This window comes from Acanthisitta chloris, unplaced genomic scaffold, assembly GCF_000695815.1.
Source record: "Acanthisitta chloris isolate BGI_N310 unplaced genomic scaffold, ASM69581v1 scaffold2788, whole genome shotgun sequence".
NCBI lineage: Eukaryota > Metazoa > Chordata > Aves > Passeriformes > Acanthisittidae > Acanthisitta > Acanthisitta chloris.
In genome coordinates this window covers 10,217-25,220 of record NW_008687428.1, presented here as the reverse complement: position 1 = coordinate 25,220, position 15,004 = coordinate 10,217, and the positions used below count along the sequence as shown (strand labels likewise).

The following is a 15,004-nucleotide window of genomic DNA, read 5'->3' as shown; positions in this document are numbered from 1 at the left end:
GAGAACACATGGGAAGAACAGGATTTTATCCTGGTTGAGGCTATGGCCAGATAGGATTTTGGGGATTGAACTATGCTGGTTGGCAATGTTTCTTCTCTGCCCTGGAGTTGGATTCCCAAATCCCACAGAGCTGTTGGGAGAAGGGATTGGGCCATGCCTTAATTCCATGCCTGGAAAATTCAGCTAGGTTAGGTCAAATTGGACTTGGTGATCTGTTCCCTGTCACTCCATGTGCTGGAGCTGAAGCTCCTGGAACACTGTGGAGCTATGTGAGGATGGAATTTGCTGTGTTCATGTTAAATACAAGCAGGAGCAGCCCCAGGCCAAGGGCACTTCCATTGAATCTTTCCTCATACCTGTTTCTCCCTGGCTCCCAGCAGTCTCCCCCAGCCTGTGCCTTCCAGCTAACATGTATTTGTCCTTTTTCTGTGTGGCAGGAACTTAGCCATTGGGATTGGGATCCAGAACTTCCCGGAGGGACTGGCTGTCAGCCTACCCTTGCGTGGTGCTGGATTTTCCACCTGGAAAGCCTTCTGGTAAGCTGAGCTCCTTCTCCTGGGAAACAAGAGCTTTCCATCAGCACCTCTTGCCCACAGATTTCTTCCCCTATCCACTGTGTTGCTCCATCATTGTGTCTCCCTTGGAATGGGCTTGCTCCAGACCTGCTGGGTCCTAGAGGGAAAGAATGGGAAGAACGTGATTTTATCCTGGTTGAGGCTGTGGCCAGGTGGGATTTTAGGGATTGAGCTGTGCTGCTTGGCGGTGTTTCCTCTTTGCCCTGGAGTTGGATCCCCAAATCCCACAGAGCTGTTGAGGGAAGGAATTGGGCCATGCCTTAATTCCATGCCTGGAAAATTCAGCTAGGTTAGGTCAAATTGGACTTGATGATCCCATGGGAAGCTCCTGTTGGGTGTCTGTGGAGCTTTGCATGGTAGACACATCCACCTGATGTGCCTCAGAGCTCTCCCACACAGCAGCCCCACACTGGGACCACCACATCATCCAGAGCTTATCCCAAATGGAAATAGCTCTTTGAACAGCTGGGGGTCACAAAGGCTGGAATTGCAGTGGGAGGGTTTGTTGGATCTGCTATGCCTGTTGGCATTAGGGAATGGGGGGATGCTGGGGCTGGGAGCTGCCATGGGATAGTGGGATGGCTGTGCCACCCGTGGCTGCAGGTCCCTGAGGGCTGTGAGTGTGGCTGTTTGGCAGGTATGGGCAGCTGAGTGGGATGGTGGAGCCCTTGGCCGGTGTCTTCGGAGCCTTTGCGGTAGTGCTGGCAGAACCTCTCCTGCCCTACGCCCTGGGCTTCGCTGCAGGAGCCATGGTCTACGTGGTGATGGATGACATTATCCCCGAGGCACAGACCAGGTGAGACCCCCACTGCAGGCAGGGAGAGGTGGGAGGAATCTCAAAGCACTCCAGAACATTCCTTCCCTTGTCCTGATGAGATGCACTCAGTGCTTCCCTCCTCCCAAACGTTCCACGGAGCTCACACCTCCTCTCTCTCCCTGCAGTGGCAATGGGAAGTTGGCATCTTGGACCTCCATCCTGGGATTTGTGGTGATGATGTCCCTGGATGTTGGGCTCGGATAGGGCAGCTCTCAGCCCCCCCAGGAGAAGATGTCAGAGCCTCAGAGCCACAGCGTTGGGAACGGGGCACGCGTTCCCTCCTGCACTTGTTTTGTATATAGACTTTTTGGATCTGGTTTGGTGTTGATTTCCTATCATTTTCTATCTCTTCCTCCCCTCCAATGTCATGTTGATGGTTTCCAAAGCACAAATACGGGTGGTGCCTCCCAGATCCTGATTTCCTTTGACCACCACATCTGGTTTTCCTCTTGGGAGAGTTATTGGATGGCACTGAGCTGGTTTCTCCCAGTCAGCTCACTTTGGATTTTGAACATCTTTGCTCTGTAGAAGGATAAAAATTCCCTGTCCCGTGTTGAAGCTTGTCTGTGGCTAAGCACCAAGGCACTGGGATGGAGCAAACTCCTAATGGAGTCTGGAATTCCACCCTTTTTTGGGAAGGCAGGTGGAAGGCTACGATGACATGCACAGCACTCCATGGGTGGCAGGTCTCCTGTGTCCTGCTGCTCCTTGGGAATGCTTCAGACAGTTTGGGTTGCTGGGTGCAAATAGTCCAGACAAATACAAATGAATTTTCATGGGATTTCTGCTTGACAGAAATGTAATTTTTTTCCTAGGTTTATCCAAAATGGGCCATTATGTCCAATATTTCAGGGGTTTCTATGGGGAAAAAAAAAAAACCAAACAGGAAAGATGAATTTCAGTGTTTCCCAGCACGTCCTCTTTGACAAGGCAACTTGCAATCCTCCATGCTGTGCTGATGCTCTGCAGTGGGATACAATTCCACATGGATCTGTGTTTGGTCTTCCCAAGGGATTGCTGGTTTATGGCTGTGACTTCCAGTGATCCATAACTCCCTGAAAAGCCAACACAGGTTTATCCTGGTGATGATCCTAGTCACACTTCACCTGGAGAAGAGCTTGGAGCCAAGTCAGCACTTGGGCTTGCCATGAGCCCTTTTCTTCCTGAGCAGTGTTGGGATGAGATAATCCATCAGGATGAGTTAAGTATCCTCCAGGAACAGCCAGAAACATGCACCATTGGTTCCTGCCTCTTCACCTCATGCTTTCCAAGCATCTCTCATGGTATGGCTCTTTCTGAGCAGGCAGGATTGATCCCTTCCAGGCTGAGGAGCAAGTCCTGCCCATCCCTGTGCTTGGTGCAGGCTCAAGTGAGGAGGGACATGCTGGAGCTGGAAGGATGCTGTAAATCCCAGCTCCCCCTCACTATGGATGCTTCAATCTTCAGTACAAAGGGCTTCATTAGACCCTCCAGTGGGAATAACTGGATCACCTGGCTGCCTCCTGCTGCTCAGCCCCTCTGGAATTGGGGCTGGGATGTCATGAATCATCCCTGGGTCCTGCTAGAGCGCAGCCCAAGGGAATAGGCTGGAATCAGCTCAGCCATGAATCATCCCTGGGTCCTGCTAGAGTGCAGCCCAAGGGAACAGGCTGGAATCAGCTCAGTCATGCATCTTCCTTGGGTTGGATTTCATTTGTACTTCATTTGTGTGTCACTGGCTGATACAAACTGCTGTTTGCCAATGGATTTGACCTTTTAACTGTGATTGGTTTCAATAAATGGGAGATTGAGAGTTTGCACTGATTTGCTTTCATGCTCTAAAGCCTTAGATTTGCTTCTCCTCCCTCTGCTCAGCTGCATTTCCTCTCTCCAGCTTACTTGCTCCTGGCTTGGCCAAGGTGCTGCCTCTTGGCCAGGAAGGAAACCTCTTTGGGGATGGAAACAGGGGGGAAAAAAACAAGGAAAGGCAGTTTTGCAGTGCCTCAGCCACACACCTGTGAATGTGTGTCCCTGGGAACCTCAGGGCTAAGGAGCTGAGTCAGGTCTGTCCAGGCACAGGGAGATTTGGGGTTGTGGCACCTCAGAGGGGTGTCAGGACCCTCTTTTTAAAAGCACTAGGTGGGAGCTGTCCTGCCATCCTGGAGCAGGAGGGGGAAGGGACCTGCTACAACTGGAAACCAGAGCTCCTATATCCACTGTCTCCTTCCCAGTGCCACCAATGGACAGGTTGGACCATGTCTCAGTGCTCTTCACCTCCTTTCTAGACCCACTAGAAGCACCTGGACCATCTCCCACTGCTCTTCACCTCCTTTGTAGACACACTCCCAGTGTCTGTAAACTTTTCACCCTCTGTTTTCATCCAAAAGCCTTAAAAGCCTGAAACTGCTGAGGATGGCCACGGGTCAGGATTGCTGCAGCCTCTTGGTGATGTTTCCTGCTTTGATTCGTGGTGTGTGCTGTAAGCTGCTACAGAAACCACATTATACATTTAAAGGCAGCCTTGTAATCAGATTGCTGGGAGATAATAGCACCTAAAGCATTTAATCCTGCTTGGCTGTAGCCAGCCCAGAGGAGGGTGATACACACTGGAGCTGGAGGGAAGGAGTGGGGAGGGTGATGCAAGGAAAATCCCTCGTTTCTGTTTGCACCCTGGGGGGGATGGAATTATCTCCCTGCTCCTCGGTGTGATTGAAAGGCTGGCAGGGAGCCAGGCCTGAAATCACCTGTGGAAACAATCAGTGTCAAGGAAAAGGTGGAGTTTGGGAGCAAAGGGAATATAAACAGCCAGCCAAGGCCTGCAGAATGGGGGTGAGTTAGGAGGAGCTGGGAATGGCCAAGGGACCAAGCTGGAGGGAAAAGGGGAAAGTTATCCCATGGTGTTGGAGGTGGATTTTGGGATCACAGAGAGTGCTTGGCCTCAAACATTTACTTGGGTGAGGCTGCAGGATGCTGCCAAGGGACTGGGATGGTCCTTCCCCATCCCATCCTATGTCTCTGCTTCTGGAAGATAGGGATAACCCCTGGCCCACAGCATCCATGCTCAGGGTGAGCAGAGAGGGAGGGTTTTCCCTATCTTTCCATCCTTTTGGTGGGAGGCAAACAGCCCTCCAAGGGGCACAGGGTGCCTGAAGTGCTTTGAAATGACTTTTGAGTCAAGTGGAATATCAAGTTTTAGCTGGTGATTTCTCCCCCTCTACTAATTTTTCAGTAAAATTCAAAACATTTCTATGTGTCCCCAGGGAGGGCAGTCCCCTGGTGCCAGCAGGTGGGTGAGTGGCTGCTGTGTGAGGCTCAGTGGCCTCTTGGCTTGTGGCTGCCAGTGAGAGGTGTAAAACAGATTTGCTCTTCATCCAGTGGGATGTGATGCCTGGCAAATGTGCTGAGGAGCTGCTGGAGAGGAGCACACTGCTGGGAAACTGGGGAAAAGTGGCTTCTTTGGTCCTCTCTGCTCAGTCTGTGCAGGGCAGGGGTTGCACTGGTGATCCTCGTGAATCCAGCTGAGGCTATTCCCTGATTTTATGATGTTGGATAGAATCACCTCTCCCTTCAGTGCTGTGATGTGGCTCACACTTCCCCAAGTACAGTGCCGTGAGTTAGGGTGCAGGAACAGCTCCCTATGGGTGCTGGGTGCTCTTCAGCTCCTGCCTGTAAATCCAGCTGAGGCTATTCCCTGTTTCCCTGATGCTGGATGGAATCACCTCTCCCTTCAGTGCTATGGCACAGCTCACACCTCCCTGTGCACAGTGTGATGAGTCAGGGTGCAGGAACAGCTCCCCATGGGTGCTGAGTGCTCTCCAGCCCGTGCTGGGTGCTGGGCAGGGTGCAGGCAGCTGTGGCTGGCAGGGCTGGGTGGGGACAGCAGCCCCAAGTGAGGGCTTTGCACGCAAGGGAACAATAATCCCATTATGAGAGCCCAGGGCAGCAGAGCCAGGAGGAGCAGGAGGAGCAGCACTGGGAGATGCGCCCGGGGGGATCCTGGCACCTGAGTCATGGCTCAGGGAGGGATGGGTTCACCTCCCTCCTCTCCTCTCCTCTCCCCTCCCCTCGGGAGAGAACCAATTCAAACCTGGAGACAAAAATGAGTTCTATGCTTTGTGCCTGGACTTTGTTGTCCTTGGCAGTGAGGCTGCAATTAAAGCTGAGGCAGCTCGTGCACAGCCACAGGCTCCAGGGTGAACCTCTGCCTGCTCCCAGCTCTCTTGGGTGCCCCAACCCCTCCTGCTGGCCCTGAATGTGCCACATTGCCTTGTCTGGGTGGCACCTCAGCACTAAACCTGGCTTTGAGGGACTGGAGGGAAGACAAATTCCACACCAGGTGTCCTTTTCCCAGGGCAGAGACTTTGGTGTGGTTGGATTTCTAGAGGAGGTTTTGTAGGATCACAGGATGGTTTGGGTTGGAAGGAGCTTAAAGCTTATCTTGATCCCCTCCCTGCCATGAGACACTTTCCACCAGCCCAGGTTGTTCCAAGCCACATCCAACCTGGCCTGGAACACTCTCAGGGATGGAGCAGCCACAGCTTCTGTGGGCAACTTGTGCCAGTGCCTCAGCACCCTCACAGGGAGGAATTCCTTCCAATATCCATCTAAATCTCCCCTTTTCCAGTGGGAAGCCATTCCCCCTTGTCCTGTCCCTCCAGGCCCTTGTCCCAAGTCTCTCCAGCTCTCTTGAACCCCCTTAGACACTGGAAGGTTCTCTCAGGTCTCTGTGGAGCTTCTCCTCTTGAGACTCAACACTCCCAACTTAATTTACCACCAGTCTATTTTCCAGGTATTTATTGGCACTTTAAGTGGCTGTATTTAGTCTTTTATGGTCAAGCAGCCCTTGAAAAGCTACATGCTGTTGTCCATGCTGGATTTCTTATGGATGAGCTTATGGATGAGCTCCTGGTTGCCTTTTTCCACAGGTGGGTGGTGGCTTGGAAAGATTCCTCTCTGCTGTCTCAGAGGGATGTTCTCCACATACTTCCTTAGGTGTTGTGTGATGTGAAATGCCATTGGTCCAGGAGTGTTTCTGCTGCAAATTCTTCTATCCAGAGGGTTGTTCCCAATGGGAAAAGAGGGATAAGTACCCCTGTGGGATCTTGGGATCTGCAGCTTGCCCAGCTCCCATCTCAGTGCCTCTTCTCTTGTTTTAAGGCTTTACAGTCAGGAGAGTTTGTGCAAGAACGGCGAGAAAATATTCTCAGTATGTTTTTGGTTGGGATTTCTGGGAAATGTTTTTGTGCCTTCTAATCCTTCGAGGGAATCTCAGAGCAGAAACTCAGCCTGAAGGGTTGTTTTAATAGAATCTTAAAAAATGTTGCTGATAACTAAAAGGCTTTTGTGGCCAGAGCTGGTTGTGTGGGGAATTGTTTCAATCTCTCTCTGCCTGTTGCCTTCTCATGTTCTTGCAGGAACAAGGAGAGCATTCCCAGCTGGACACACCATCCTCCTGAGCAGGGACAAACCTGCTGCTCCAGAGCTGCATGGAAACAGGAGGGGAGAGAAGGGCCTGGATCTGCTTTCCTTTCACTGCAGAATCATTTCCCTGCCATAAAATTGCCAGTGAGAGCCAAGGGAAGATTAGGTCATAGGGAAAGTTGGGGAACAATGGAGGGAGGTGCTGGGAAGGGCTGGGCTGGGGGACAGCCTTGGCCTGGGGGTCCCACACCCTCTGCCTGGGGCTCCCAGGGACCTCCATCCCCACTGGGACTCCCATCCCCACTGGGACTCCCATCCCCACTGGGACCCCCATCTAGTCTAGGACCCCAACTCCACTAGGATCCCATCTCTGCTGGGATCTCCACCTCCACTGGACCTCCCATCCCCACTGGAACTCTCATCTCCTCCAGGATTTCAACTCCACTGAGACCCCCAACTCCACTGGGATCCCCACCTCTTCCAGGCCCCTCATCCCTGCAATCCCCAATCCCCAGCACTGCTCCCCCAGCTCTGTGCAGGACAGACCAACAGTGTCAGCATTCCCAACCCTCTTTATTTCCCTTTCTTTCCCAAGGTTTAAGCTGCAGTGAGAGCATCCCAGTTTCTCCCAGCCTGGTGTTTCAGTCTGGGCTGGCATGAGGTTGGATTGCAAACTCAAATCAGCAGCTCACAACATGTTTTGGTTTTCCCCTTCCTTTCCAGGCCAGAATTTGTCCCAGCTCATCTTTGCTAGTGGATTGACAAACCCTCTGGAGGATCTGCAAGTCTTGTGCCCTGAATCCAGCACTGCTGGAGTGTCCCCTGGGAATTAGGGGGGAGATGCCTTAAATCTTGTCTCCAGTGGCCTCCTGTTCTGGGTGGGGAGAAAACCTCTTTGGAGCCCAGGGAAACTAATCCAGCAAGGACCCCTCGGGGCTTCCCAAATCATTAAGCAAATGAAGGTGTTTAGGAGAAAGAGGCCCAGGTGAGTGGGTGTGAAACCCCCAAGGCCTCCGTAATTGCTCTGTAGAGGCAGCACTGGTGGGTGAAAAGGAGACAAAGAGATTTTGGGGGATTTTTCCTCCCCTGGCACAGCCAGGAGTAGCTCCAGCCCTGTTTGGCTGCATGGAGACTGTGTTGGCAGCAGGGACGAGGCTGGGATGGCTGATGTGATGCTCTGTGCTCCTAGCCCTCTGGGCTAGGACGAGGGAGAGCTCCCCAGTCCTCCCCAGTGGCTCCAATTCTTTAAATGGACCTTGGCTCACAATCTGTGGCCTCTGCCCCAGTTCTGACTCTTGCTTCTCCCTGAGGATCCAATGAGATAAAAAAAAATATTTAATGCCTCCTTATTAAATCTTTTTTCTGCAAAGGTGAGCAGAGTGAGCAGAGTCACCTCCACACCGAAGTACCTGGATGGGTATCCAAACCTCGCATGGCTCCAGAAGGAAATACAGGAGGATCTGCTGTGCCTTTCCTTTAGTCAAGGAAAGGTGTAAAATGCCTGACCTCAGCTGCCTCTTCATTTCCAGGGTTAGCCACTGCTCAGACAAGATGACAACTGCTAAGATGAAGCATCAGTGTTTGCTGGGATGCTGTGGAACTGCAAGAGGGAGCAGGAACCTCTGCAGGCATGGGAACCCCCAGCTTCAGCTTCCCTGAGCTTGGTGCTGGCTGTGCAGAGCTGACTGGACATTCAACCCTTCAGGTCCTTTGAATTTAATTGATTAGCACTTTTCAACTCAAGAGAGCTGATGATACCAACAGGAAACATCCCTTGAGCTGCAATGCTGTGAGGCAGGAGGGGATGCTGCCCCTTCCAGAGCCAAATGCTGAGTGTTTGACCACAATTATCTCATTTTATTTTATTGTTTTAATATTTAATCCAGACCAGGCTCAGCTCCAGGCCCAGGCACACAGTGTGGCTTAGTTCAAACACAGTCAGGCTGGGCTGAGACCCCTTTGAAAGGGATGATGTGGACCCTGAGGGGTTTCTGCAGCATCCTGGACTGCTCTTAGCACAGCAAATCACCCCTAAACGTGTGGGAAATGCTGCTGAGGTCCGAGGAGAGGCTGAGATTCCTTCTCCTGTGGGGGTGGCTTGTCCCTGCTCTTTCTCCTTTCCCTCCCCCTCTCCTTGAAGCTCTCTGAAACAAGTGCTGGTTTATTGCTGCTCATTTCCCAGCTGCACAAAGGCTTCCTTGTGCCTCTGAGCTCCAGATGTTCCACAGAAACACCAGTCAGCAGGTACCTGTTCCACTACAGCACCAGCTGAGCTGCATGGGGAGAGCTTCTGCCTTCCTCTTCACAGGCACATCCCAGCCCTGGGCAGAGCAGGTGAGACCTAGTGCATCAGAGGTGACTCATGGGCCCTGTTGGTGCTCCTTGTTTGAGCTGCAGGGGATGGAGCAGGATGGGAGATGCTGCCCCAGCAAGAGCTGCTCCTGGCAGGAGATCTGGAAGGGATCACACCAAGGTAAATAGAATCATGGAATGGTTTGGGTTGGAAGGACCATAAAGCTCATCTTGTTCCATCCCTTGCCATGGGCAGGGACCCCTTCCACCAGCCCAGGTTGCTCCAAGCCCCATCCAACCTGGCCTGAAACACTCCCAGGGATGGAGCAGCCAAAGCTTCTCTGAGCAACCTGTGCCAGTTCCTCCACTGGAAGAATTCTTCCCAATATCTCATCTATCCCTGCCCTCTGGCAGTGGGAAGCCATTCCCTCTTGTCCTATCAGCCAACTCCTTGTTCTGGCACAGCTCTGGGTGTCCATCTACTCCTGTGCCCTGTCCCTGCCCTACCCAAGGCTCAGGAGCAGAGCTCCATCCCATCCTGCAGGACCCGTGTGAGAAGGAGCATCACTTAGGGCTGGGAATGGGATCCCAAGGAGCAAAGCTCCATCCCATCCTGCTAGGACCCTTCCCGCAGGGCAGGGAGCACAGGACCAGCTCTCCTGGCAGTGGAGCAGCTCCGGGAGGGGCTTGACCCCCTGGCAAAGCCTCCCCAGGCACAGCAGCATCTCATTCTCATGCAAACTGTGCCGGGGGAGGGCAGGAATCCCAGCAGAGGGACCCGAGCCGGACAGTAATCCTCCCCCAGCCCCCGAGGCAGAAAGCCCCGCGAACACAAGTGCCTCTCTGTCCCTCTTTCTCCTCCTTCCCTTTAATAACCATTCCCTTTTGTCCCCATACGTTTCCCCTCTCATTGTCCCCTCCCCAGCCCATCACACCAAACCCTTTGCCTCGGAGGTGCTGCCAGTGCCACCTGTTTTTGCCACTTTCTTTTCCAGGACACCTAATGTATTTATTTCCTTTGCTGTGGTGGGTTTGTTGTTGGTTTTTTGGTGGTTTTTTTTTTTTTTGCCTCTGGTTTAGGGTCTATTAAGTTTATTCCTTGTTCCCCTGCACTGGGAGCTGTGGTTAATGAGTAACCACAGTGTGCTGGGAGGCAGCTGCCCCAGACAAACTGCCTGAGACGTTTTTGGAGCTGCATAAGGGAACGTTTGTTCTGCAGCTTCTCAATAGATCCTTGTGCAGGAGGCAAGGAGTGTGGGGAGAGAAAGAAAGAGACACTAAATCACTGCCCTCCTTGAAAATCTCCCTCTCTCTGTGTGTGTGTGTGTGTGTGTGTGTTTGTGCCTCTTTAGAATAGATGTTAGCTGAGTCACCTTGTCAAGCTGAAAGAATGGATTGATCTCCCCAAGGGAGCACACAATGTACTTTGTAACAGCATTTGGGGCTTTAAAGCTCTTTTGGAGTAACTTAAGGCTAAACCACACAGCCCATATAGGCCTGGATTGGGTTAGTGTTGAGAAAAGAGGATTTGCTGTGTCCCTGTCCCAGCTTAGAGCACATTTGGCTCTTGTGCTTGATAATTTTACCTGGTCCCTTCCTTTGCTTTGGTTTTAAGGAGATTTGGGGGGTTTAGCTGCTATTTGCCATTGGCTTAAAGGCTGTTTTATCCTCCCTGTACAGGGCTGATGGGCTAGGTAGGGGAGGGAGCAGACTAGGAGAGCAGGTCCTGTGTCCCATGTCCTGCATGACCTTGGTGATGGCATTTAATTCTCTCTTCCCTGCTCTGCTCATGTCACTGAGCAAACAGGTGACGAATGTGCCTTGTCTCATACTCCCAGTGCCTTTTTTTCATACTTGCAATGCCTTTTCTCATACTTGCAGTGCCTTTTCTCATACTTGCAGTGACTTCTTCCTCCCTGGTGTCCCAGGCAGCTCATGGAGTGTGGATGAGACGTTGTGAGCAGGCAGAAAGTTGTGGGAGCACCTACCAAACTGCTCCTGTGGTTGTCTTGAAATGCCTCTCCCTCTCTCTGTGTCTCTGTAGTTATTTGGGTCCTGTCAGTCTTTGGGTTTCTCATGGCCAGGTGTATATCTCATGGGGCTGTGGGGTGTGTGCAGGGTTTGCTTGTGTGCTGGGGAGCATCTCACTGCCCAGCTGATGTCCCCACGTGGCTCACTGTCCCTGCTCCTGGTGGCCACAGCTGGACTGGGATGTTGTTGCTTTGCAGCTCAGTGATGTGCTCTCACCCTTGCTTTGGTGTCCTGGGCAGCTCCTGTGACCTGTGGAGAGCAAGATGGGCATCTCCTGTCCATCACATGGGACATCTCTCATGGAATCACACAATTATTGAAGTTGGAAAAGACCTCCAAGATGATCAAGTCCAACCTTTGACTAAATCCTACCTTACCCACTAAACCATATCACTAAGTGCCACATCCACTCTTTTATTGAGCCCCTCCAGGGGTGGTGACTCCACCACAGCCCTGGGTAGCCTCTTCCAATGCTTGGCCACTCTTACAGTGAAGAGATTTTCCCTAATATCCAACTAGAACCTCCCCAGGCACAACTTGAGGCTGTTTCCTCTTGTCCTGTCACTAGCTGCCCAGGAGAAGAGGCTGATCCTACCTCCCCACAACCTCCTTTGATGGTTGTAGAGATCCTGCATGAGGCCCAGTGATGGCAGTGAGATCCTTCCTGTGTTCCTGCTCTACACCTGCTTGGGACAAATCCCTCCATGCTCGATGACCTGTATGGCCCAGGTGGCTTTGCACCTCACAACCCTCAGCCCAGGAGCCAAGCAGCATGTGGAAGGGATAGGAGTGTTCCCAAGGGATTTCCATCCCTGCAGCCTCTCAGCTTTGCTCCAGCTCCCTCTGAGAAGGTTTCCCACTGCTCTTACAGCTGGAGCAGCCTGTTCTTCCCAGGGAGCTGCCTGTGGTCCAGGCTGGGATCCAGCCCTGGGGTAGAGACTAGCACCATGTAACCACACTTTTCCTCCTCTTTTAAAAAACCCCTCAGGATTGGGGTTTGGTTGTTGATTGTTTTTGTTAAATCTGGGGATTGGCTCAAGTTTTGGGTAAAGATTGAGGCTGGTTGTACTTTACCTGACACACACAGCTCCTGTTCCCTGCAGCCACAGCTCTTTATTGGCTCCTGCAGGCACTTGGCACTCTCAGTGCATGAAATCAAAAGCTTTTTGTTCCCGTATTTCAATATATTTATATATATTTAGCTGGTTTGGGGAGGGTATTTGAAGGTCAGAGGACTTCCAGAGGTTACTGTGCTGCCCTGGGAACAGCCATCCTGTGGGAACTCATTCCCAGCTCTCCCTTCTCTGCTCTCTTTATTTCCCCAGTGCTGATGACTATCACTAACTGCTTTTTTTTTGGGTTGGTTTTGGTACAAACCAACAACAAAATCCATGGTGAACTTCATGGCTGTGCCATTCCTGAGCAGGGGTGGTAAAAGCAACAGGACCTCAGGCTGTGAACCAAAGTGTTCTCCCACCAAGGGGTTTGTGCTAACTCAGTTTTCCTGCTCACCCTCCCAGTGCTTTCCCTGCTTGCCTGGAGGAGTCAGGAACACACTTCTTCCTCCCTAACAAATTCTGCCCATCACCAACTCAATATCCCAAGGATATCCTTCTGGAGAAGAACCAGTGCCCATCCATCCTCCTGGTGCACTCTCAGTGCCCTTTGGCAGCACAGCTGTGACACAGAGCCCCAAAGTCAGTCCTGGTGTGAGGAACAGCAATTCCTTCCCCAGCAAAATCCTCTTCCCTTCAAATTTGCTGTTTCCCTGAGGATTTCCTCTCCTTAAAAGCTTCCACAAAGCTCAGAGCCAGTGGCCACAGGGAATCCTGCCCTGAGCTGGACTGTGTTTAAACAGTGATGTCTAAAGGTTGGACTTGATGTTTAAAGGTTGGACTTGACAATCCTAGAGGTCTTTTCCAGCCTAAATGATACAGTGATTCTGTGCTGAGGACCAAACCTTCCTGTCCTCCTCCCCACAGAGCACTGTGTGTCCCTGTCCTTGTGGGATAAAGATGTTTTCAGCTACTCCAAGCAGATCTGTTGGGAACTCACTGCTTTCCATGCCTTGGGAACAGCTGGTTGGCATTCATCCATCCATCCACAGGCTCTGGTGAAATGATCCCTATTCCCTGCTCCACATGCCCTTTACCTTGCTGCATCCCTGTGTCTGTCTGTCTGCATACCAGTCCTGGGTTTATGGTCTGAGACACATTCCAGGGGAGGTCCTGGCTGAGACCTTAAAATTCATGTCATTCCAATGCCTGCCATGGACAGGGACACCTTCCACTAGCCCAGGTTGTTCCAAGCCCCATCCAGCCTGGCCTGGAACACTTCTAGGATGGGGCAAAATAAGCTCCATCATTTTCCTGATGGATGAGAATAGGGAGGAAAAGAGACAGCAGACTGTGCTTGAATAAAACCAGTAGAGCTCTTGGAGGCTGAAACCAGGGCTTCCCTGCCTCTTCCCAGCAGGGAAGGATTATCAGACAGATGGTGCTGCACCTCTTGGGCTCTGAAGCTGCAGAGACTTGCAGCATTGGGCTGGCACTGGCAGCCCCCATGGGATGGTGAACCCTTTGGAAGCAGCACCTGGAGTCCTGCTCCTCCACAGAAGCATCACCCCACCAGCCAAGGGACAGGGATGGGACAAGGTAGCTTGAGGGGACACACAGGGGCTGCAGCAGAGCCTCCCATCAATGCCTTTTCCCAGCTCTGCTTTTTGCTGGGAGTTGCTTTCTGGCTCTTGCCAAACAGGTTCTGATTTGCAGAAGGTGGGTATGAAAAAGCAGCTCAATCCCCTCCTCCACAGAGCTAAAATATTGCTTTTTTTTTTCCTTTTTAATATACCATAAAGGATGACCTTTTCCCTCCTTGCTCAGGCAGCCAACACAAGCACAACAATGTGATCTGTGCCGCGTTTCACTTGTGGTTTCTTCAAGAAATTCATCTGGTCCCGAAGCAATTAGGGGAAGGGAAGCAATTGCACTCCAGCTTCAGGCCCTGAAATCCTGCCAGGAGGATTTTTTCCCTTCCCCTCTGCTCTCCCTCCTGCTCCCCCAGCCCTCCTTGCTCACTTGTCCTAGAAAACTGCTGTGGTTTCATTCATCAGCTCTTGGGAGGGTAAATCCTGACCTGGTGCAGGTGGGAACATGCTGGATCTGTGTCCTTGTCCCTGTAGTCTCCCTTGCCCACCCAGAGCTCAGCCCAGCATCCAACTGGATAAGGTTTGTGCAGGATTATCCTCCTTGACCAGCACCTTCTGCACTTCTTCCCTGCTACAATTCAGTCCTCCCTGTGCCAAAGGGGCTGTGCCCGGAGTGGGCACTGGGCACGGTGGTTGCCACCATCCTTGTGCCTGGTATTCCCTTTAGAACACTTCCCAAAGCACATGGAGCAGAGGGAGACTGTGGGACAAGGCTCTGTGCTGCCGTGTGACTTTGCCTGGCCCGAGCCTGCTTGGGTGAATGAGCCGTAAATTAGCCCCTAAGTCAACAGCACAGTTAATTGCTCATTCATTCCGCGGATGGGTTAATAATTAAGTTAAATTAATAATTGGGACAATAATTAAACTAAACAATAAGCAATCCACGGGACAATTGAAGTACTCAGACTTCGGGCTGAGCTTTTTTGGGGGCGGTTACTCATTTACCGGCACTTTCGGATCGGGTGACTTGTGCCAGGGATGCGACTCCCGCAATCCCGGGAAAAACTGGGCTTTGCCAAGGGAAACTGTCGCCTCTTCCACCCCTTGGGGACGGCGGAGAGAACCCGAGGAAGAGCAAAACCCCCCGATCCTACCCCCAGTACCACCGCTATCCTCCCCCAGCGCCCGCGCCCTCCCCTCCCTGCGGGACAGACGGACGGAGGGAGGGACAGAACGACGGAG

At 52.0% G+C, this 15,004-nt stretch overlaps 1 protein-coding gene across 1 annotated transcript in view; it reads left to right on the top strand.

Annotated features, from left to right (window-relative positions):
• Positions 1-1,596, top strand: part of SLC39A11 (solute carrier family 39, member 11) — a gene marked incomplete at its 5' end in the record, with an annotated part of 36,568 nt that extends 34,972 nt beyond the window's left edge. Inside the window, 3 exons of the mRNA XM_009080573.1 lie at positions 438-536; positions 1,213-1,371; positions 1,518-1,596. Coding sequence (XP_009078821.1) covers positions 438-536; positions 1,213-1,371; positions 1,518-1,596 — 337 coding nt within the window. The remainder of the gene's footprint in view (positions 1-437; positions 537-1,212; positions 1,372-1,517) is intronic.
• Positions 1,597-15,004: the final 13,408 nt, after the last annotated feature.